At 37.9% G+C, this 25,413-nt stretch overlaps 1 protein-coding gene across 3 annotated transcripts; it reads left to right on the top strand.

Annotated features, from left to right (window-relative positions):
- The first annotated feature begins 759 nt into the window (after nucleotides 1-759).
- Nucleotides 760-24,292, top strand: LOC105034107 (NADP-dependent D-sorbitol-6-phosphate dehydrogenase). 3 transcript variants are annotated; one of them, XM_073246707.1, is made up of 8 exons: nucleotides 905-1,029; nucleotides 1,249-1,338; nucleotides 1,435-1,482; nucleotides 1,641-1,735; nucleotides 1,851-1,968; nucleotides 2,068-2,200; nucleotides 23,566-23,785; nucleotides 23,897-24,292. In XM_073246707.1, exons 3-8 carry the CDS (start codon nucleotides 1,455-1,457, stop codon nucleotides 24,125-24,127), a joined length of 825 nt encoding a protein of 274 aa, XP_073102808.1. In that variant the 5' UTR covers nucleotides 905-1,029; nucleotides 1,249-1,338; nucleotides 1,435-1,454; the 3' UTR covers nucleotides 24,128-24,292. The 3 variants fall into 3 exon arrangements, with proteins under 3 accessions (XP_010907436.1, XP_073102808.1, XP_073102807.1); XM_073246706.1 differs by having other exon boundaries at nucleotides 1,249-1,482; XM_010909134.4 differs by lacking the exons at nucleotides 1,249-1,338; nucleotides 1,435-1,482 and having other exon boundaries at nucleotides 760-1,029.
- Nucleotides 24,293-25,413: the final 1,121 nt, after the last annotated feature.

Below are 25,413 nucleotides of genomic sequence, written 5' to 3' on the forward strand. Positions count from 1 at the left end.
CGATATGTTCGAAAAGATCGACAGGATACTCTCCCACGCTCCCGTCAAGTCACAAAACCTCTGGGCATGGCTAGCCACAAGTTGGATAAGGCAGCCACTGTCGTGTAATCTCGAGAAATCAGACTAAAAATCTCAGGATGGTGTATCCAAAGGAGTTAGAGCGGCCTCTAATTCTTTTCTTTTATGGCTCTAACCTCGTTCTATAAATAAAGATAACTTGGGGACCCCAATGTATGTAATTTTTTTCCATCTTGTGCGTTCTTTCCTATCTATTTTTTTAATTCCTAGCTTGAGTATTGGAGAGTCCCCGTTGGAGCCAACTTCGGCTAAAAACTTATTTTACTGGTCCGATGACCATCTTCCTGCTGATCACCGCCTCACTCTAACTAATCCGGTCCAAGCCAGAAATCTATAGCAACACAGATATTTAAGGTATAAAGTTTTAAAAAGTGATACTCTTGGCCATCTTAATGGCCCAATATATCAAGATAAACAAGTTTTTGTTTTATTTAAGTCTAGAAGACTAGAACAAAATCAATGAAAAATTGGAAAGATTTAATATATTCCATGGTTTTCCAAGATTTCAACTGATGTTAATTCAAATTGCAATACTGAAACCTAAGAGATAATGATAAAACAATCCATAATTGATTTATCATTCTAGCATACTGTTTTAATTATTTAATAATCAATAAATTAATTTATATTCGTATTTTATTACCCAATTTATCAGATATTTCTCCTGGTATGGATGAACCACTAGTGGGCTCAAGCTTTCGGCTATACGAAGTTCTGCTCGCAATCCATTCTTAGCCGGCTGCCTTTGGACAAGAAGAAACGCTCGCGTATCCCGCACAGAGGGAGAGGAATCAAGCAGTCGAGCAGGAGCGATGGCGGCCACGATCACCCTCAGCAGCGGGTACAAGATGCCCATCCTCGGGCTTGGCGTGTGGAGGATGGAGAGCAAATCCATCCGAGAGCTCCTTCTCTCTGCTATCAAGATCGGTTACCGCCACTTCGACTGCGCAGGTTTCTCCTTTCAATCCCTTCTTCCCTCGGCCTTCCCCGCCTTGCCCTCCTTCACTCGCAACTGTATTTGTGCCCTCCTTCACTCGCAACTGTATTTGTGCTCAAATTTGTTTCCCTGAACCAAGCTTAAAGAAATTAAGAGACCAAATATTGCTATAAATAGACCAAAATAATTACAAGACAGTCGATGGATCATTATTCCTTCTCCCATCCATTTAGGGTCGGCTTTATTGATCCTATCTCGCTGTTGGCCGACGCCGTGCTGGGGTATTACCCGTTTAAGAATTCAATGAAGCTGGCCTTACCTTTGTGAGATAAGCCTTAAATTTCTCTTCTTGTTTTTGCTGCTGCTGTTGTGTTATTCTGGTGATGTATATCACATATTTGGCACTGCAACTGGTGCAGTTGATCTGGAATAAGGAGGCATGATGTTGTACTGTTTCTTCATATTTGGTAATGTATATCGTACATTTGAATGTGTTGTTCTCTAGACAACAACAATCTTGCAAGGGCATGGATTTAGCTTTAAAAAAAAAAAATGACATGTAGAGTGTTTGTCTCTTTTCTTTCTTTCCTTGTAATGATGTCTGGAAAGTAATCGCTCATTGCAGCTGATTACCAGAACGAAGCTGAAGTTGGTGAAGCACTTGCGGAGGCATTTCAGATTGGACTTGCCAAAAGAGAGGACCTCTTCATCACAACAAAGGTTTGCTAATGAGTTTAACCATGGAGCCAGATAATTTCCGAGTGTTAGCAATTTTTGATATCTCTGATTGTTTCTCCAATGAGAAGGCTGATTTTTCTTGTCTCCGGGAGGACAGCTTTGGAATTCAGACCATGGGCATGTGGTTGAGGCCTGCAAGGATAGCTTGAAGAAGCTTCAGTTAGACTACCTTGACCTCTACCTTGTCCACTTTCCAATTGCTATAAAGCATACTGGTTTGTTCTTATTAACATTTTGTTTAAATTAGCAAGCATCCATTTCAAACAATTAGCATCTTTGGAGCCAATTTTACCATAATTTTGGTGGATATGCAGGGGTAGGAACAACTACTAGTGCTCTTGATGAAAATGGTGTGCTAGACATAGATACAACAATATCCCTGGAGACTACTTGGCATGCAATGGAAGATCTTGTTTCCATGGGATTGGTACGCAGTATTGGAATCAGGTAGAGCATCTTACATGTTTTGATTTTAAATTTCATGTGAATACCTGTACTATAGCATACCTACGACTTGAAATTGGAAATTTTTCATGCACCATTTGATTAATGTGCACTTGAATATCCCAATTGAGCCCCAGCCATCACTACTCTACTTAAAACTTCTGCCCCTCTCCCATGAAGTCTATTGCCTTCTATTGTTACCATGGAATTCTTTTGCCCCTTTCTTCCAAAATGTTCCTGAGTATTATTTTCATGATGCCTTGGATGCTGATGTCGTAGTTACCAATGTTTCCTACCCAATTATATTCCTTTTACTGACCTGTCTTTCACTTTGAACATGTTCTTGCTATTGTAGTTTTTTCTGTCACATGGTATTTTGCCTTTGCATACTAATGGTGCAAAAGTTATATTTTGTTTAAGCTTGTGATTTATTTATCATAATTTTCATCAATTTCTAGATTTAGACATTTGTTGGTTATATCTCACTGAGAAATAAGAACTTCTTGATCTAACACCAGTTTCTTTATGATTACTATAATATGATATTAGATGATGTGCCAACTATATTAGATAGAAGTATTTTGGTGAAGGTAACTTTTTTGTGCATCTTCCTCTCCCTTCATGAGAAAAAAACTGCCTCCTGTCCTTCCCACAGTCCACATCTTTCATGAAATTTGCTTTGAATTCTCCAGCATGTGGTATACACCTATGTGGTTTCTGTGGGCTGCAACACTATTCTTGCATTTGTCTTCTTTCTGAAACAGAGCTTCAAAGTTTATAAGCAGCCTCCTAACACCTTATACAAACAGAACTGTTGTAACAACTGACAGTCAGCTTAGAGCAGTAATGTCATGACTATCTCTGGGAGCATAGAATGTGCTGGTAATTTTCTTTTAAGAGTGAGTTCCATGGTAGTCAGTACTTATGTGGTGGAGGTTACAGGTAACTATAGGAGTCTCCCCCCTCTCCGCCCCTCTTTTTATAAGTATTAGTTGGCTACATGTTGCTACATCCCTCTTTCCCCCATTTTCTATTCAAAATTCTTGCCTAAGCCAACACGCCCACCCATTTTTTTAATTTTGATGTAAATGGCCGACTTGCCCACTTGTTGTAATTAACTGTCTAGATTAGGGAGCTACATATAATGGTGATGAAACAACATGTAGGTCACGGTGCTTATTGCAGAATGTTTTCATCATATGCCCCTTTCTTGCATAAGTTTGCCGTCCTAAGAATCTCACCAATTATTAAGAAGTTGACATCATATTGATACTTAGTCATTGCAATATGCTTGATCATTCCATGGAGCCATCTTGTCATAGGGTTGTGCGCTATATGTAACCCATTTTAATGGGAGAATGGAAAGCATTGATGATAACAGGATGCATTGAAGTGTATTCTTCCGTAGTAGGGAGGTAAACAACCATTGGAGAATGCAATGATGTCCTTCAGAAGAAAAAAGAAGATCCATGTGTTATATCTCCAGAAGTACCTAATGGAAGTAGAAGAGGAGTCTCAACTTAATTCTTCAAAACTTGATTAGTTTTCATGGAAGAAATTAATGATTTTTGGGGATAATTACTTCATTATGATTTGCATTTCGTCCTTGTAATGGTGCATAACCGAGTCAGATGAGTAGATATTGCATACTTTGTCCAATAATTCAGTCGTTTGGCTAATTGCCATGTTTTAGTGAAGCTGGTAATGACTAGCAAGCATGAGAGAGGAAGAAGATGCTAGAGACTAGGAATGGGAGGATGACAATTTAAAAAAAAAAAAGAAAAGAAAATTGGTGTTGGAATAATTGATTTGTCATTTTGTCTAATCTCCATGATTTAAGATATGTGTATTTAGTTTTAGCTTCTGTTTGATTAATTTAATTGACCTTGCACCGTTGCCCTTAATATTAGGTACAACCTCCACATCTTACCCACTTCGGTGAAGATCAAGTACATGCAATGAAGTGCATATGCTGGAATTTCATTTTGTCATGGCTTGCATTGGGTACTTTGTATTTATCAATGAGTCTGGTGAGCAAAGACGCTAAAGGTGATTAAGATATTAATCCCAAGGATGGAAGCTAGTAGAAAGTTATTATATACCTCTTTAATAGTCTTCCAAATAAATCCTTTTCTGCATCATGAAGTGGGTTGATCTAGTGGTAGTGATGTGGCTATGTTATATCTTTGAGTATTCAAGAGAGCCTATTTATTGAATGTCCAAAAAGAAATTATATTTGCATCTTGCTAAGAGGCTAAGGTTAAATATCCAATCAACTGCATAATTTCTAACGGCGTGCTTGGTTGGGGGGAAGTGGGGGTCTAAAATCGGAATCGGAATCGGAATGGGTGATTTCCATTCTAACCGTTTGGTTGGAAAGAGTTCCATTCCATTTTCGATTTCAGGATGGAATGAAAATGGCTCAATCTATATAGAACTTAATCCCTACTCTCCTCTATGGATTCAAATTTCTATTCCAATTCTAATTTCGATTCCGATTTCAGTTATGAACCAAGCGCTTCAGGGGATTTGACCATTCCGATTCCGATTCCAGTCACAAACCAAGCACCCCCTAAATTCCTCTTCTTTTTTCTCCATGTGCATTTGCTCTCATTATATGCATGTGTGCACGCATGTGTGCACATGCTCGCACATTACAACATTGAAACTGAAATTGTTCTTTGGACTTGTAGTAATTTATTTATCTTCTTGGGGCAGGACCTAGATGCCTTGAAGAAAAAAATCTTTCGTCCAAGCTCATTTATGATTGTTGTGGCATCAAGTGTGCCATACAGGCAAATAATGTACTAAATCTGTGATAAAGAGAAATAATAAGAAAACAGGTCTATAATGTAATACAAAGGCCACTGGTCAGTGGCTTTTCTTCTTGCCTCTGCTTACTGGCAACCCACTTACTGGCCGATCCTTTGAAACGTTTATTGTCAAGTTGTACCTGCTCTGGCATGTGTTATGATGATAACAAGAAAGTTCTCACCTCTCTCACATTTCATGATCTTGTTCCACACTCAAAATGGCTGAAATTTGCATGGGCCTGCAATTCGGATTAGAGACCCGGCTTATCACATGGATACAGTAACATGTTACGTGAGTCTAGCTCATGGGAGGAAACATCTGCATGTCTAGAAACAGCCAGTCCTTTGCATGCCCACCACTCAGAAACCTATCTTCTGATAGCATGAACTCACAAGCCTTGGAACATGATGCTTTGAGGACCAACCATGGTGCCAAGAAAAGTTCAATGACCGCATGTTGATAGCAGATTGGTGCTTTACACCAGGACCAGGCTGTGTTTTGTTGACCCACGAATTGCACTAATTCCCTCCTTTCATGTGGAAATCGGGTGATGAAGGATCATTTCTTAGTACTGGAGTTGGGCCAAATAGCATTTCTGAGGAAAAAAACCTTGGAAAATGCTTTCAGGTGCCCATTATGTACAGAAGGAATGTTAAATGGGCCCACAACAACAGACTTGGCAACTCCATAATCAATTGACTTGCCTTGTTTGGCAATAAATGTGTGAGTTGCACCAATCCACTCTTGCCACATGGCAAGAGAACTATTCGTTTGCACATAATGGGAGCTATGTAGCATTACTCAAAAACCCTTAGACAAACAAGTCTCTCTTGAGCCTTATGATGTCAACATTTTTGTATTGTAGGTTTCACCAAATTATATGTCACCTTAATGCCAGCAAAACCATATATTATATTATAATGAGAATACTATCTTTTATTTCTCTCAGAAAGTACTATTATAATGACGATGACGATCATGATGACAATGACTGATCATGATCGTCATCGTCAAGCCTTTTCCCAACAATTTGTTGACCGCTTATCTGTAAAGAATTCCTATTTAAGGTCACTGTGATGTTATTTCAAGCTTTTCTATATCCTTTATCACAGCCTTCATCCCTGTTATGTAGGTCTTCCCCTCCTTTTCTTAACACCTACAATACTAACGAAATACCTATTCTTACTGGATCCTCCTTAGATCTTCATTGTACGCATCTATACCATCTTAATCGATCTTTCATCACTTTCTCCTTCGTTTGTGCAACTCTTATAGCTTTGCTACTATATTCATCTTTTATTTTATACTTTCTAGTTTTACCATGCTTCCATCTTAACATTCCTAGTTCTGCTATATTCTACTTGCTTTCTTACACTTTCTTTACTGTCCAATATTCTGAGCCATAAAATATGGCACAGATCTTATTACTATTCTATAAAATTCTCCCTTAAGTCTTCAAGATATATATATATATATATATATATATATATATATGTATGTATGTGTGTGTGTGTGTGTGTGTGTTGTGTGTGTGTATAATATTTCTGATGTACCTCTTCATCTAACCAGCCCTTATTCTATAATATATCTTTATCTATCTCCCTATTACTTTGTATAACAGATCTCAAGAAACAAACTCGGTTAATGTGTGGTATGTCTTGGTCATCAATCTTTTTTGTTATCACATCTTCATTTTCATTCTCACTAAATTTTCATTTCATGTAAGCTCTTATCCTTTAATGTTTTCCTCCATAAGTCCAATTTAACATTTAATATATTTGTCTTTTTGTCAATCAAAACTATATCATCTGCAATAACATATGCTATGGCATATCATCCTGAATATTAGAGTAAGTTCATCCATAATTAGTGCAAAAGAATATGGATTTAGTGCTAGGAATGCATCTATTGTACCATAATAACTCCTAACATTTGTCAATACTCTAGCAAACATATCCTCAACTATTTCAATATAACATTTATGTACACTCTTCTTAAAACCTACCAAATTGCTTTTTTTGGTTCCCTATCATAAGTTTCTCTAAGTCAATGAATATCATATATAGACTATTTCCTTGTTCTTTATATTTATCTAAGTAAAAAGATAACTCTCATTGTTGATCTTTCAGGCATAAATCCAAACTAGTTATATGGAATAGATTTGTCTTTTTTAATCTTTGTTCAATTATTTTTAAGTCAATGAAGACCATAACTGATTTTTTTTTCTTGTTCTGTATATTTTTCTATCAATTGTTTAAGTAAAAAGATAGCCTCCATTACTGATCTTTCATGTATAAATCCTAATTAGTTATATGAAATAGCTGTTATTTTTTTATATTTTTCAATTATCCTTTCTTATAATTTCATAAAGTGAGTCACAAGGTTAATTCCTCGATAAATAGACCGATTTTGGACATCACGATAAGTGCTTAGTACTTCCCGATCATCTGATGTTTTCTTAGTTTCTAAATTTTCGTTAAATAAATTAGTAGAGCTCATTTAATCTGATATCTACCATATTTTTCAACCTCAATATGTTTTTCGTTTGTCTACAATGCCATTTTTTGCATTGTTTTTAAAGCTATCTCCACTTCACCTTTATGATTTGTGTGAATAGAATCTGGACCCTTAATTATACTTCTTCAATTAAAATTTCCTTTCTAGAATCCTCATATGATAATTTTTTACAATAATGTTTCCATCTTTCTTTAATTTCCTTATCGTTTACTGTAGCTTATTATCCTCACTTTAATGCATCTAACTTGATCAAGATATTTAGATTTTCTCTCTCTAGCTTTAGCTATTCTATAAATTTTGTTCTCACCTTCTTTGAATCCAACCTATCATGTAAAATATGATATGCTGCACATTTAACTTATTAATGTTTTTGCTTTTTTCTGGGCCTTCCTATATCTTCTAAAATTCTTAACATTGTTTGTTTTTGCCTATTGTTTAAAGCAAATCTGTTTTATTTTAGTTGCCACTCTTGTACCTTATTATTCTACCATCAAGTTTTCTTTATTTGTGTATCTTTTCCCCTTTGTCTACCATAAAACAACTTGAGCTACCTTCTTAATACAATTAACCATTTGGTCCTGCATTTTGTTTGGTTCAGTCCTTAAGTTTCAATTTTCTTCCTTTAGTAACTTGTCCATAAAATATAAAATATTTTCATCTTTTAAATTCCATGGTCTTATATTTGGATATCTATTGATTTCTTTTCTTTTCTTCATACATTTAGCGTATAGACCTGAGACTAATAGCTTATGTTGTGTGATTAAACTCTCCCGTGTCACCGTACAGTCCTTATATGTTGATCTGTCTTCTCTTAATGAAAAGGTAATTCATTTGTGATGGATTTGATCTATTATTAGATGTTACTAGATGCTTGTCTGTTATCGTAAAATATGTGTTAGTACTTGCTATATCATAAGCTATTTTATACTCAAGGGTCGAATCTCCTATTAAATTCCCATCCCCAAAACCGAATCCATTATATCTCTCATGTCTCATATTGCTCTTTCCTATATTCCCATTTGAGTCACCACTTACAAATATCCATCCATGCCCATCCAAAATTGTTTCTTAATCCTGTTCACTAAGCCTATTTGCACTGTATAGGGAATGGCTACACTAATAATCTGCTCATCTAAAATTAATTTAATGGCTATTAATCTATCACTTATCCTTTTTACATCTGCAATTTTATCTTTCATTACTTTATCTACTATTCCTATTACATCTCTATTATATCCTTACCTACGTATAATAGTTTATAATTGTCCAAATTATCCTTGGATTTACTAACTTCCCATTTAGTTTTTTATAAACGAAGTAAATTGGTTTTTCTACATGTCATTGTATTCATCGGTTCTCTCCTCTTTTCTATGAAAATTCTAACATTTCAAGTATCAAATCTAATTCTCTTCTTATGTATACTAATCTTCTTTACCTGATGCATTTTCCCTTGTCTCCTTACTATAGCTGGCCACTGTTGTACAAATTACTACTAGAAGACTCTCAAATCGTAAATAATCCTTGCTCATTTGTCACTACATTGTAGCAGGTTGCTTATGGGCAACAACCTAACCAACCCTTACTTGTTTATCACTACAACTGGGTCATGCTATAGTTGGCCGCTTATGAACAACAACCTAACCATCGCTTGTCCTATTCTCACCAAAATCAGGTTACATTATGGTGCATTGCATGGAATTAGGGATGCCGTGATATTCATGCATATCAAATTCGGATCCACTTTATAGTTATTGACTAGGGTTAAATATGGATCCAATGCGGATCAGATACTAGTATTTCTATATTTGTATCCATATTTTTCAATAAATGTGGATATGGATTTAATATTAAACAAATATCAAAATTAGTATCCATATTTGTTTTAAATGAATGTGAATAAGAATAAGATATTAAGCAAATACATAATTGTTTTAAATGGAAACATATATAAGTTGGATATTAGTTATATGCATGTTTTCTCTATTCGAATATAGATATAATAAGTGGGATATTATTTTGTTACAATGGCAGCTTTGACCAGTCACAAATTAGACTTGATTCAGCTTTATTGTGATAAGGAATGTAATAACCATAGAAACAAATAGGGTAGCTAAAGGTTTCTATTTCAGCTTGGATTTGGGATTGATCAGTTATCGAGATTTCTATTCTGTTAAGAAGTCTTGTTTGGGAGCAAATCAAAAGCAAATAAAGAAGGAAATTATAACATATTAGCAATAAATCAGCAATAAATAAGTAGATCAGCAATAAGTCAGCAGCAGTCATGCCAAAAATTGCTGAAATTACAAACCAGCCCTAACTGTTAGGGTTTTTTTTTTATTTTCTTATTAATACTGGCTATCTTAGAAGTATAAAAGGCTATAAATCCTGGCCGGCCATCCTTAAGGGGGGAAGAAAGGAATTTATTATTATTTTTCTCTTATTCTTCTTAATTTCTAGCATTAATAATATTGCTTTCGGAGGTTTTCTCATTCTCAAATTTGAGAGACTCTTGTTAGGGGAGTATAAATCTTAACAATTTAATTTTCGGAGGCCTTCTTATCCTCGAATTTGAGACTCTTGTTAGGGGAGTATAAATCTTAACAATTTGGTATTAGAGTCCTACAACAATCCACTCTCCTTGCTGGTTTGTTCTTTGATTTTCATGGTGACTTCTTGGACATCCGAATCTATGATGAAGAAGAACGATGCTGAAGTTGAAAGCACTCAAGCATCATCGATTGAATAATCTCTCCAAAAGATCTCCTCCATCGATGTCTTGGCGTGGTGGTTGGAGAAAGTTGAAGATAACCAAAGATTCTTCAAGCACTACTCTCCAATGCACGATGGTGTCACACAAACAATGCCTTCGGCTTCGATGTGGCATGCTTCAACCAGCTCACTCACCAATGTGCAAAATGTTTCGGGCACAAGTAGGGTTGCATAGGTAGATGCTTTTCCTTTGTCTCCAATTTTTATCGAAGAAGGAGATGTGATATCCCTACAAGTCATTGGCTCCTTTATGGGTAGGGGTTAGGGGAAGCACTTCAGTGCAGCCCCACACCATCGGTGCACGTTGCGGCCAAGGAATGGTGTTCTGATGCGGTAAGAAACCTCTTGTTCTTGATTTCAAGGATTTTCTTTCAACAAACCAGCAGCCCAAAGGTTTGCATAATTAGCCCATCTTCACCTACGTGCTATCCTCACAAGACCCATACATTGGTAGGAAGTATGATGATGAATACCTGGAGGACTATTGGCCGACCATCTTTACCATTGAGGCCAGCCATTCTATTGTTGTTTCGCACTTCCATGGCTTCTAATTATTACTCAAATAGAGATACCATCGGCCCGCCATGAGGTTCTATCTCGACAAGATAATTATGACTGCAATCCTTATGATTGTGGCCGTAGATAGCAAGGGGCTCGAGGGAACAATGTGGGATTTGATCGGACTTCCTTTGGCCAACCTCGGATCCTACGTGAGCATCGCTTCCCTCCACAAGTGGTGCAACCTCGATCTTTGAATATTGACTTTCCGAAGTTCGATGGTAAGACAAATTTACAAGTTTGGCTTTTTGCTGTTGAAAATTATTTCAGGCGCACAAACACATTAGAAGATTGCAAGGTGGCAATCGCATCACTTTATTTGGAGGAGGCCGCATAATGGTACAAGTGATACTTTACGTGAATGGGGCAGCCAGTGTGGGAGGACTTTAAGCAAGCAATCGTGACGTGATTTGGGTCGGATCACATGACAAACTACATGGTGGCATTTCACCAACTCCGACAAAGAGGATCCGTTGCTAACTATCATGCTGAATTTGAACGGATCTCTGATATGTTGCCTAATCTCTTTAAAGATGCTTTGATTGGCTTCTTTATTGATAGTTTGAAGGAGTCTATACAAGTGGAGGTGTTGGCCCACGAGCCTACATCGATTTTGGAGGCTTACAAAGAAGCAAAAGTGGTAGAGAAAAGTTGGCTTTGATTGTCCCATCATATGGAGCTCATCTACAATCTCGATTTTAGTGGCAAGTAACTACAACAACCAACCAGCAAGCACAGTTTTTGGCTGATCACCTCCAAGGCCCTTCCACGGTGGGTTGACCACTAGTGGAGCCAATAAGGCTCCAACCAATACGTGGCTAGCAGCAAGCTTTTCCTTTTCCACCCCCTCCAAAGCTATGTGAATCTTTACCACTTTTCAAGTTGAGGAAAGGAGGAAGAAGGGGCTCTACTTTCACTGTGACGAAAAGTGGAGGTCGGGGCACAAATGCAAAACTCATTGTACTTGGTGATATTTGATGACGAGCAATGTGATGCCGATGTTGATGACAACGAAACCTACGACAAAGAGCCACAAAAAGAAGGCAAGGAGATATTACCTGAAGATTTTGAAGAGCCCATGATTTTCCTCCATGCCTTATCTAGGATTGCAAAGAAGCCCCAAGCAATGCGGTTTTCAGCAAATGTAAGAAAGATGGCAGTTTTGGTGTTGGTTGACATCGGATCCACTTATTGCTTCATCAACATTGGCATCGCAAAGAAGTTGAAGTTAAAGATAGAGCCAGTCTTTTGCTTCGAAGTGATGGTCGACACGGCCAAAAGATGAAGTGCATCGGAAAGTATGCCAAAGTGTTCCTTAACATACAAGGTGAGTACTTTGAATATGATTTATATGTAATAATCTTAAAAGGAATATGTGTGGTGCTTGGCCTGTCTTGGCTTCACAATGTAGTGAAGGATGTCCATTGGAGCTTCACAAAGATGATAATGACCTTTGAAAAAGATGGCTGACAAGTCACAATTAAAGTGGAAAAGCCCATCGAGACAGAGCCAGTCACACTCCGATAATTCAGGAAGCTTCCTCTTGGAGTCCATATTCATGATGTTTTCCATATTTCCAAACTGAAGCCTTTTCATGGTGAACCTCCTATCACTTCTACTTTGCCTCTAGAATTAGTTGAAGATCGGCCACATTCTAATGGAAGTGTTGGATCATCACCGCTATCATGTCAATGGTCATCTCCGAACAGAGATTCTTGTTTATTGGAGCGATGGCAAAAGAGAAAAAGCGACTTGGGAGGACCATGATGACCTCGCCCTTCGCTTTCCCGATATTGCAACTTGGGGACAAGGTGTCTCGAAGGGGTAGGGAGTTGTTATAATGGTAGCTTTGAATAGTCACAAATTAGGATTGATTCAGTCCTATTATAATAAGGAATGTAATACCCATAGTTTGAAACAAATAGGGCAGCTAAAGGACTTCTATTTTAGCCTGGATTGGTCGGTTATCAAAATTCTTATTTTGTTAAGGACTCTTGTTTGGGAGTAAATCAAAAGCAAATAAAGAAAGAAATCACAATATATCAGCAACAAATCAGTAGATCAGCAATAAATCAGCAGCAATTATGCCAAAAATTACTAAAATTACAAACCAGCCTTAGCTATTAGTGTTTTCCTTTATTTTCTCATTAATTCTAACTATCTTAGAAGTATAGAAGGCTATAAATAAGTCTGGCCGGCCACCCTTAAGGGGGGGAGGGAGAAAGGAACTGATTGCTATTTTTCTCTTGTTCCTCTTAATTTTCAATATTAATAATATTACTTTCGGAGGCTTTCTCATCCTCAAATTTAAGAGACTCTTGTTAGGGGTGTATGATGTCAAGTGGAGTTCAATATGAAAAACTAAATAAATCACGTCATCATAAAAAATGGATAGGATATCTGCTATCAAGATCACAAGCGATGTACCATAATCAAGGTAATGATCTAAGAAGTAATTATTAAATATGTATATAGATCGATTTGACCAAAAGTCTGGGTCACCAATCTAACTTGATTCGTATTAAAATATATTAAAAATACTGTGTAAATAAAATATTTATACAAAATATTAAAAAATTCTATATTAAATACCATTATTACTTTTAATTGCAACATGAATAACAAGAATGATGAATTATCTATTTTTAAATAACTTTAAAAAACAAATATTAGTATATTAATATTTTGAAATTATTGAATTTTTAAATATTTTAAACAAAAAGATTTTCAAAATATTATAAAGAATAAAATGAAGTTATTCATTTTTTACTTTTATTAAAATGAAGAGGATTAAATTTTTTGTGAAAATAATTAATGATTAAAATATGAAATAGACAATATGTTTGAAGTGACTACATTTTATGTTGTGAGCAAGTTTTGATAAGTATGATAAACCATCATTATATAGCAAAAGCCAATGTTGTCACAATGGCCGAGTACTTGGCAACAACCCAAGATCTCTTGAGTTGATCCCTTGTGGGCAACATATGCTGTCTCGATACTAGGCCCCATATTTGTGCCACCCTATTACTATGTTAGTGCACTCAATATGGGGGTCGGTTTAGTGTATCCATACTGTGTCGTTACGCCCTTATACTGTATACCTGTACTGAATCGGTATGGTATAGTATGCTTCATATCATCCGATTCGATAAGGTATAGCTTATCTTGCTTGTAGGTGTGTATAAAAGGAATTTTTTTTTCTTATAGGTCCTTCTGGACTTCTTAACCAAAAATCCGAATCTAGATCTGAAAAACCTTAACTTTGGGTATTTGGCAAAGTTGTGAGCATATATCTAGATCCGGTTGGATTCAAAATTTATGTGAATTTGATCTAAACTGCGCATCAAAATAGATTCCATTAGACAATATTCGATCTATTTTTAGCCCTTTTATTTATATCTTTTTGTGATTGGCTGTCAATTTGATGTCAACTCTCCACATTTCTCATCCAACCTTGGGCTGGCCATGGCAATGTTACAAAGATTAATACTAAAAAATAATAAAAATATTTATCAAATAAAAACAAATTTTCAAACTTAAAAAAGGCTCATAGAAACATGTAGAAATATTTGAGTTTTAGGAGAAAACCTATTACATGAAGTGAAGGTGTGTTTTTTTTCCTTCTTAGTTCAAAGGTGCAATTTTAATGGATAGATGGCCATGAATTGTTTATATATATGGATTCATGTATCATATTTATAAATTATACCATTTCTCTTTTGCACATTACAAATACTTGTTTTTGAATTTATCAACAACAAGTGTTTTGTAGATCTTATGAACCAAGATTCGCAAAATCACTACCAGCTACTATACTGGTTAGGACTTGGGTTGGTACAATACAGCATCGTACCATACTAACACCATGGTATGATAGATGGTGTGGGTTCAATACCAATACCCTGGCCTTCTCTACGTCCATCACAATGATTTGTTCTGGTGGACCTTCGCCTTTGCACTCAGCCTTGATGTCAAAGAATGACGAGGACAGGAAAAAAAAGCTTCTTGTGGAACCGCAGAAGAGAGGTGATGAGTGGATCACAATTGAGAACCCTATACAATGATTTGTTCTGGTGGACCTTCGCCTTTGCACTCAGCCTTGATGTCAAAGAATGACGAGGACAGGAAAAAGAAGCGACCCTAGAGGGAGGGGCTCTTGTGGAACCGTAGAAGAGAGGTGATGAGTGGATCACAATTGAGAACCCTAAATACCCCCTCACCACCACCCCCAGCCCCCGTTTTTCTTTTTTTTTTTCGATTTTAGTGGGGTCGGGGGGGGGGGTGGTATTGAGGGCTGGAGTTGGTTGAGGTGACTTGGGCAAAACTACTTTGAACTAGGTCGGTTTTGCTTGGTTCCAAGTGGTTTGGAGAATTTTTGCCTTGATCCTAAAGCAACATGTGAAACTGACACGGTTCCACATTGGTGTAGTATGGTATGCCCTGAACTGGACATTTAGGATTGGTTCCAGTGACTCTTTTTTTGATGAAATGGGAGGTAAAACCACCCATGATTTTATTAATGGTTTTTTATGGAGTATTTACAAGGTGGTGGAGGATCAAGCTGAGAAAGCTTGTTTCCTTCCCAACAGAAATAGGGGAGTGTGATAGTTGTTTACAGATTTTAGAGCCTGTGGATATAGGTTTTCAGCCTTACATTCTTAGCGGATGATTTCTCCAATCACCTGTGTAAGCTAATACTGCTGTGGAAGAAAGCTTAGAATATAGCATGGCAATCTGAGCATCTTCCGAGTTCCTTGTCCAATCGTCAAAAAGGAATTCATTAGAGCATGTTGGCAAAGGGCTTCACTTCGGAAAATCCTGTTGTTGCGCTCTATCCAAATGCACCAAAGTGCAATTGCAACTAAGGTGCAAGTAGATTTCCAAGCTTCCTTGGCAACATATTGATCTTTCCAAAAGTGCTAGAAATCTTGAACTTCATCCGGGGGGCAAGTGGCTTGGACAATTTGGTGCCATATTGTCTTCGAATAGGAACATGAAAGGAATAGATGTTTAGAAGATTCAGAATGACATCCACAAAAGCAGCATCTACTTGGACCTTGCATTTCTTTTTTTTTTTTGCAAAACTTCTCGGTGTAAAACCCGGTTGTTGTAGCTGAGCCAATTAAAAATTTTGCACTTCTCAGCTATTGGGACGTTCCAAATAATTTTGCCGAATGGAGAGATGACTCCACCATGGATAAGGAACCTGTAGCATTCTGAAACAGAGTACCCTATGGACGAACTCCAAATCCATTTTCTATGGTCTTCATTCTGTTTAAGCTGAATTTCCTTTATACAATTAAAGAGGCTTTGGTATTCTGAAATACTGGTTGCAGGAAGAGGCCATCTGAAATTAGACAACCAGTCAGTTTGTGCCATGAACACTGCCACACTCAGTTTTTTCCTTTTTGCAAACCAGTAAAGAGTGGGGAACATAGAAATAAAAACTGTATCACCCAGCCAAGTATCATGCCCAAATGAGTTTTTCCCATTTTCAATGATCTGCTTGGATATAGATTTCAGGAGTGGTAATGTCTTTAGAACAGTTCTCCAAAAAGGCAAAGCCAAGGTATAGATATATCTCGATTCTATTGTTGGCACCATGTTAGAGTAGTAAATATTTATAATGAGCATCTTCCAAATCTTTTCTGTGTCAGAATTTGAAAGGAGGAAATACCACCATTTGAGCAGCAAGGCGGAATTCTGAAGTTGTAAGTTAATGATGCCTAGACCTCCCAATGTTTTGGGGCGAGAGATCAAATCCCAAGGAGCCAGAAATTTGATACTACTACATGTATTTTGATCATACCAAAGGAAGCGCCTGCAAATTTGGTTTATTTTGTTGATGATACATGCTGGAATGTATAACACAGAAATCCAAAAAATTGGAACTGCTCTCAATACAGAATTTATGAGAACTAATCTCCCCACAATAAATAGTGAGGACATTTCTTTTCCAACCTGCTAACTTTCTATGTTGTCCACCAAAAATTGCCAGTCACTGCATTTCAAAGTACGATGGCTAAGCAGCAGTCCAAGATAATTTAATGGTAATTTACCTGCTTGACATCCCAATAGCCTGGTAAACTTTGACACCTCTGTATTTGTGAGTCTAATTCCAATCAATTGGGTTTTACTGTAATTAACTTGCAGACCGGTCAAGAGTTCCAAAGCATACATAATAAACTTGAGATTATTGATGCATTTTTTACTAGGATAGCAGAAAATGGCTGTGTCGTCAGCATATTGGACACACAGAATATTAGCAGCAGACTTTTTCGGACCAATCCCAGCAATTAATTTCTCTTTGGCTGCTTGGCAGAGGATTCGAGGAAGTATGTCAGCAACTAAGATAGAGAGGTAAGGGGATAAAGGATTACCTTGTTTCAGGCCTTTCTTTATCAAAAACCAATTACTAGGTCTTCCATTGATCAGTAGAGCTGCATGAGAATTATTGAGTAACATTTTCACCCATGAAATCCATTTCTAGCCAAATCCTCTTTTTTCTAAGAGCTTGAGAAGAAAAGACCAGGAGATACTGTCAAATGCCTTTTCAAAATCTATCTTGATGTACGATCCCTTCTTCTTAGTTCTATTGCAGTGACAAATGATTTCAGAAACAAATATGAAGCTATCAAATATAAGGCGTCCCTTAATGAAGCTGATTGGCTTGGAGAGATTATTGAAGAAATGAAATGGCTTAGCCTTGTTACTAGAATTTTTGAGAATATTTTGATGATAGAGATTTATAAATAGATTGGTCTAAAGTCTTTCACTGACGGGTTGTCTTTCTTCTTGGGAATAAGAGTGATGAATGAATAATCTGGAAAGGTCACCGGTTCCATTATTTAAGGATTGAAAGACCTCCATGAGATCAGGCTTGATAATTTCCCAATATCTCTGATAGAATGTAGTGGGGAATCCATCAGGTCCTGGTGTTTTGCCTTTTGCTAATTTGGAGATTGGACATTTCACTTCTTCCTCTGTGATATCAGCCTCTAGATCTGTTAAATTCAGTGGACCTTCCGGGTATAGATTATCCCAGTCTGCATCGAAATATTCTGCATTAGAGGTCCCAAGAAGTGAGCTGAAATAAGAGAGAAAGGCATGTTGAATCCCATCAGAGGAGTTAATTTTGAAGCCTTCATGAAAAATTTTGCTGATCTCATTTTTTTGTCTACGATTACTTGCTGATATATTGAAGAAGTGTGTGTTTCGATCACCTTCTCTCAACCAAAAATTTTTGGAGCGTTGTTTCCAGAATATTTCTTCTTGATTAATGAGGTCTTCCAAAGATTGTTTATGTTTGTCTCTGAGCTTCCTTTCCAACTCTGACAGCCAACCATTTCTTCATATTTGTCTAAACCATCGATTTGTTTACAAATATCCTTCTTTTTAGTGAAGATGTTACCAAAAACATTCTTATTCCATTGACGTAGATTTTTCCTAAGGTATCGGAGTTTCTGAACTAGCGTTGCAGTTGAATTATTGCCTGCGTTGAAGGTGGTCCACCAATCTTTGATTAAGGAGTCAAAATTGGGATTTGTGTACCAGACATCTTCGAATCTGAAAGGCTTTGGACGAGCCGAGTCAATGTGATCGCAAGATGAGAGAGAGATATATAGAGGAACTTGGTCTGATGTTGTTCTTGTTAAGGTTGAGAAAGAAGTTCGTGGAAGGGAGTGATGCTAGGTAATGTTAATGAAACAGCGATCTAACCTTGCTAGGGATGCCCTTTCTCTGAAGTTGGACCATGTGAAGGCTCTGTTGGAGGATTGGAGCTCAATAACCTCAAGATCATTGATGAGTTTGTTGAAATCATTGGATGTAATAAGACTGTTGGAGGTGCCTCGATGATCTGAAGGGGTTCTAGTAACATTAAAATCACCTATTATGATCCATGGAGTGGAAATGTTTTGCTTCAGAGATCTGATTTCATTGAAGAATTCTCTCCTTGTTGATCGATCATGGGGACCATAGACATTGGTTAAGACCCATTGGAATCCATTGCTAAGTGTTGTGAATTCGGTAGTAATGGAGAAGCTGCTGTGAGAAACAAGAGAGCCTTAGAAATTCTGCCCATTCCAACATGTTAGGATTCCACCCCTGGAACTTGAAGAAGCTTTGATAGTCCAATTATCGAAAGTTAAACCGCAAATGAAGTGCAGGAGTTTGATGTTGAAAGTTCTCATTTTTGTTTCCTGAAAGCAAACGACCTGGCATTTAGAGGTAATAATGGATTGTTTTATAATCTTCCTTTTAGAAGCCAGTCCTATCCCTCTGACATTCCAACTTAAGATTACCATTTGCACCAAAAAGGAAACAATAGTAGGAGAGGAAGTGGTACTCTAAAGGGAGAACTGGATTGCAGAAAGATGAACTTATATTTTGTTGATAGCTTCCATACATTGGATTCATACATCTGTTTGTCAGAATTCAGCTCTGACCAAGAGACCAAAATGCACATTAAGATGTCATTCATGATGATATCCATATTCCAAAGGTCTCCAAAAAAGATGTGGATGCATAAGAATCAACGTATAGAGAGTTTCATAATGATCTATTGAGCAGCAGTCGCTGTAACTTTTGAGCTTATGCCTTGCTTGTATCTAGAAGTCTCCAATTCTTTGAGCTTTAAGATAGGATCTGCAGCAGGTTTAGTCAGTATTTTAAAGCCACATTTTTGGCCCAGATGAGCCAATTCGCCTGCAGTCAGGGAGTTGATGAATAGGATGTCTTCATCACAGAGGTTTTGATTTTTCAAGCCCAAAATTTTAAGCTTCTTCCTTAGACGAACACTTCTCTTGGCGACCACAGAGGGGGATGTCATTGATAGGTTTTGAGATGTTTTTGAGCTAGAACGGGGGGTGGTTAAGTCAGGGAGTTTCGCTAGGATAGAAGAGAAGACCTGTGCCACTGGGATAGGCTCAGGCTGATGGATACTAAGCCGAGATTTAGTGAGATAGGTCAACTGCTTAGGGGACATAGCGTTGGGGTTGTGTGGTGGGTTTGAATTCAAATTTGAGTTAGACAGGAAGCAGATGCCGTTGGAAGGGGAAAAAAATCTGTCGGAGGTCTAGGACCACGAAGGATAACGGTACGCTAGGATGGGACAGGAATAAGGTGGAGTTAAGGACAAATATTTGAAAGTTGATAGATGGGCGAGAAAAAGGGAGTAGGTCATGATTGATAGGGTCAGGGCCCGGATGAGACCTTAAGGCTGATTTGACAGTCGGCAGCTCCAAGGAAAGAGAAGGATCACGAGAACCCCGATGGAGCTTGTCGGAAAATGAGGGGGATGCTGGAAGGAGGGAGGTTGCTATGAGAGGTGGGAGATAGGTTGCCGCTGGAGGGATCCAGGCAAGATGGACGAGGTTCAAAGTTGCTTCCATTCGGACCAAACCAGAGCTCAAGATCATCTTCATCTCTGTTATCCTGATCTCCTCCCAATGATGATCCAGATTCGTCAGAGGGATTGAAGGGGCAAGAGAAGTTGATCTGTAAACGAACGTCGAAAGTACACAATCCTATAGTGACTTTGATTATGTTCGGAATAGACTCTAGATCTTCGCAGAGAAATGTGACATCAAAGTTGGTTAGATCCTCTCATCTTGTGCTGGACCTACTCGCTCGAAAAAGAATGCCAAAGCTGGAGATAATATTGCCCATCGCTTCGGTATTCCAGCAAGAAAGCGGGAGTTCGAAGAGGCTTGCATGTACTTTATGCCTCAAACGATGAGAAACTCCAATGGTTTGATCCCAATGATCGACTAAGAGGATAAATCCATCTCCAGATATATGTCTAAGAGCCATTAGGTGGTGTACCACTTCGCAGGATGGACAAGAAACGAAGAAGATCTTTGCTAAGTGAAGGCGCCGAGTTGTCAAAGATCTCGGAACTCCAGCTTGTTGGGCGAGTGTAGCTGTGACATCATCCACTTTAATCTGACGACCAATAGCTTTGACAAATGCTGCTTTCGTAAGATAGCCGTGGGTTTCTGCTACAATGCAAGACAGTGGAATGAAAGATTTGGCTAGTCGAGTTGGAGGGGGAACAGGTGGGTTAACGTTGATTTCTTCCATGGAGGAGCAGACTGGAGTTGAGATGATTGGAGGATTATGGACAGGGTGAGCAAATGTGTTCTCTGGCTTGAAGTATCTAGGTGCAGGAGTGGAGAGGTTTCTGCAGCTAGGGGATCTGCATCCTTTGAATTTACGACCATAACCATGATAGAGAACATTTAATGGGATCTCTACAAGATTCTTTGGTATGATCACGGCCTACACACCGAAAACATGATCCATGCCTGAAGGGTTTCGGCTGACGACCTTGAACCTTAGGGATGGAAGGTGTCATACCCCCTGCATAATCGACGCCTCTCCGCTCCGTCGGGGATGTGACCGAGATTTTTCTGACCATCTCTGTGTAAGTGCGCATTGCACTGGCCAACTCTTTTGAGACCTTCGATTTGATTCACTAGCAGTGCCGTTCATGCCGTTCACACCATTCAGGCCGTCCTTGCCAATCTGAGTGAGAGTATATTCTGAGTTTTGGGGAAGGAGCTTACCTAGGTGCAAGCGAGTTCTTGCAGAGACAGAAGAGATAGATGGGACAGGGCCGAGTATTACATCTCCAATCTGAGGCTTGGGTTGCCTTTGGGGCAGTCCAAGAGGAATTGCGTTTGTGCTGGTTAACAGAGTGGAGCCACGTTGTCGAAGGATTCCACATCGATTTTGATGCCAGGAGGGAGGGTTGGTTGGTTTGAAGCTTTTGTAGTTTACCGGAAGAACTTTCCATCCTTGTGCACTGTTTCCATTTTGAAACTATTGTCTTCTGCCGAATGGAAGGATCTTTGCACTCTCGGGGTTGGTCGAACGGCCTACGAGCCTTGACTTTCTTCTGAACTGATTTTGAAGCTGATGAGAACATAGAACTTTTCTGATTTGAAAGCGGATCCCTTCGCCAAAAGGTGTTGTGCTGGAGATTCTATGGGACGGCAGATGTAAAGGTGAGTTTAGAACAGGACCCAGAGGAATGGAGATTCTTGACATGGGGGTGACAGGGACTGGCAAAGCCAGAATGTTTGGTTTGTGGGTGGTAAGAGAAGGAACCAGGAGGGTGATGAGGAATGTGATGGTAGGTTCTCGCTTGTCTTTCTCCAGAGCTCATACTACAATTGGACCTAGTATGTTATGAACTCTCTTGGTGCATTTAGTTATGATTCTCCAAGAAACATATAATTTATGTGTTGACATGCATAAATTCAAATGTAAATCTCCATACTTGTGTTCGAAATTATTCTATTTTTAATTTTGATCATTTATCTACATAATAGCATTCCAAAATCTACAGTTGAACTTGAACCACTATCTGAGCGATTATAAGAACCAGTTCAGTGGTCCAGTAACTACATATTCTGGTTCTTGGGAGTGGTCCATAGAGTTCAGATTTTTGGATGGTTTGACCTGCAAATAAAAGACTAATGAAACCAAAAGGATAAACATAACATTGCACCAAGCATATCAACAAAACTTTAAATCTAAGAAAGACTATCACATAACAACACTAACGTAAGATCTACTAAAATAACATTTTAATCCCTGGGCATAAAAATTCAAAATTTCCTGCGACTTATAAAAGCAATTTTGGTGGATCATGGTGTTCTCATTGTTGTTGTTGAGTGCGTATTTGAATCTGTGTGCATGTGTGTGTATGAATGGACGTTTGCGTGTGTGTGTGTGTGAAAGAGAGAGAAAGAGTTTATCTCTTTGGTTTTATCGATAAGTAGTCTTAGCCAGGACGGTGCACATTGTTGAGGGTGTGAATGGGATTATTCTGTTTTCATTCTTCTCATACCTTTTGCTTTTGATTCATTGACTACAATTGTTAGAGATCTTTTTGTCTTGCGAGATCTAGCAATGTGGATTTTTCACTTGCATGATGTGTTTGTCAGATAAAATTAGTGAACATTAAGGTGCGGAAATCATTTACTTTTCAAATACTACTGGCAATTTTTTTTTTTTTTTTGTCCTATGAAGCTGCTACATCATCTATATTTTAATGATTTACTATCTAAAGGAGGATTTATGCTTGCTGGACACATTACCCTTGACTGTGTGTACTTCCCCTATCAACCTTTGCAAGTAGGGATTGAATATTTGATATCATATAGTTGGCATGATCTTTTTTGCCCTATCAACTTGTTCCATCTTTCTAGATACTCTGGTAGTCTTTTGGGTATTATATAAGCTGTTAGACTTCATGAATCAACCATGGGTGGTCCTTATACCAATTAATGTTTTTTTCTTTCGAGGTGATCTGGCCAGTGAAGTTTTTTCTTTTCCAGTATATCCTATGAAATCATTGATTGTCTGGAAATGACTACCAGGATAGGTTAAAATTTTCTGTGCATTTCAATGCTATTTGCAAATCAAATATGTTTGCTTATTAATAATATGGAACCAACCAAAATGTTTTTCTTTTGAAGCAAGAGTGAATGAAGTTTTTTCTTTTCCAGTATATCCTAAGAAATCATTGATTGCCTGAAAATGGCTGTCAGTACAAGGGTTAAAATTCTCGGAGCATTTCAATACTATTGTCAATTAAATAATTATTAATCCTATTGAAAATTGAAGCTTTTACTTTACTGATTGAGCCATGGTGATGGTCTCGTCTTTGATCTCTGATGAGCACATTATTTGTGCAGCAACTATGACATTTTTCTTACTAGAGACTGTTTGGCTTACTCAAAGATAAAGCCTGCAGTGAACCAGATAGAAACACATCCTTATTTCCAACGTGATTCTCTCGTCAAATTTTGCCAGAAGCATGGAATCTGTGTCACTGCACATACTCCTCTAGGCGGCGCTACTGCCAACACTGAGTGGTTTGGTTCTGTCTCATGTCTAGATGACCCGGTCATCAAGGTAACAGTTCCATTTTTATCTTAGTAATCTTGAGCTTCTATTATCATTAATCATCATAACTTTTCTTGGATGTTCTAAGATGGCCTTTCGTGGTTCATTTTGGTATGCCAGGTTTTGGCCGAGAAATATAACAAGACAGTAGGTCAGCTTATTCTGCGATGGGGCATTCAGAGGAACACTGTTGTCATCCCAAAGACCTCAAAAATTGAGAGACTATATGAGAATTACCAGGTTTTTGATTTTACAATATCTAATCAGGACATGGATAAAATGAAGGGCATTGATCGGAAGTACCGCACCAACCAGCCAGCCAAATTTTGGGGCATAGATCTTTATGCATAGATCAAACAATTGGGCAATGTATTAACTGAAGAAGACAATGAAACCTAGCAACTTTGCTCCTTGCAAAGAGAACTGAAGAAACAAACTCTTTGTTATTATTGGAGCTTGAACGTCCTGCAAGATTTTTCACTGTTTAGAATGAAATGATATGCTTGTATGCTTTAATTTGGCACAGTAAGATGAGACTAGTGACAGATATGTTAGGCTGCGGTTGTTTGGTGATCATTGATCAGTTAGCTAATATTCCCTGTTACAATGGTTGACTCAGATTCTGATGATATGCTCAAATGATTGATGTGAAGACCAGACATCTATGTATCAGCGGTTGTTTATCTTTGTGTTATTGTAATTTTGCAGCAAAACCGGACATCTATTTGCTAGGGCAAATCCAGGTAGTTCATACCTTTTAAGGTGCTTCAAAAATTTCAAGTTCTTACAGATGGGAGTACAATTGGCGGCTTTGGCAACCCAATGCCCATTAAGGATAACTGGAGGAGCTTCATAGCAAGCCTTTTAGGCTTGACTGCATTTTTTTCCAGAAAATGTGCATCTAGGTTAGCCTCAAGGAGAGTTAAAGATTAAACAGTCTGGATTTGCATCTTTCTCATGAAACATATTATACGTTTTCAGCTGCTCTGCCTCTAAAGCATTCGAGCGATCAGAATTTTCTCTTTAAAACTTTTATCTGTAACGACCAAACTATGTAAATCTATCAGGAGGTATGCCAGATCTATAATGTAGGTGAACAATATGAGAAATGCATGCCTGGTTTACTGAGGCTGGCATCAAATTGGGAGCCTGTCAAAGACCAGCAGATTGGCGCCAATGCAAGTATTGTTCGGTTCATGTGATCATCCACCCAGTTTGCACCTTGCTGAGCTAGCTTTCCTCTGCTTGTAGCTTTTCACCACAGAGATGGGAACAAGATCGGTGCGTTACGAAGAGAAGCATGGTGGATATTATACTAGTACAAGATGCATAAATCAGCCAACTTTGGAACAGGTTTGTCATTTGGGTTTTTGAAGGACCTATGCATGACAGGTGCGGTTACAAAACATACAGGTGCAAAGAAAGAACTTTACACCCATCATCAAATTCAGTATTGGTAGTTGAAATATGAAAATCTAAACCAATGGATGTGATCTAGATGACCTACAACACCTCTCAGAAAATCATATATTTTTCAAACCTTCATCTACAAATCACACCAAAATCAGCATACCATGTTATCTAACTATAATTATGTTTTTGGGATAGTCTGATGTATGGATTAGAGATCTTCAAAC

Source organism: Elaeis guineensis, chromosome 12 (genome assembly GCF_000442705.2).
Source record: "Elaeis guineensis isolate ETL-2024a chromosome 12, EG11, whole genome shotgun sequence".
In the NCBI taxonomy this organism is placed as follows: Eukaryota; Viridiplantae; Streptophyta; class Magnoliopsida; order Arecales; family Arecaceae; genus Elaeis; species Elaeis guineensis.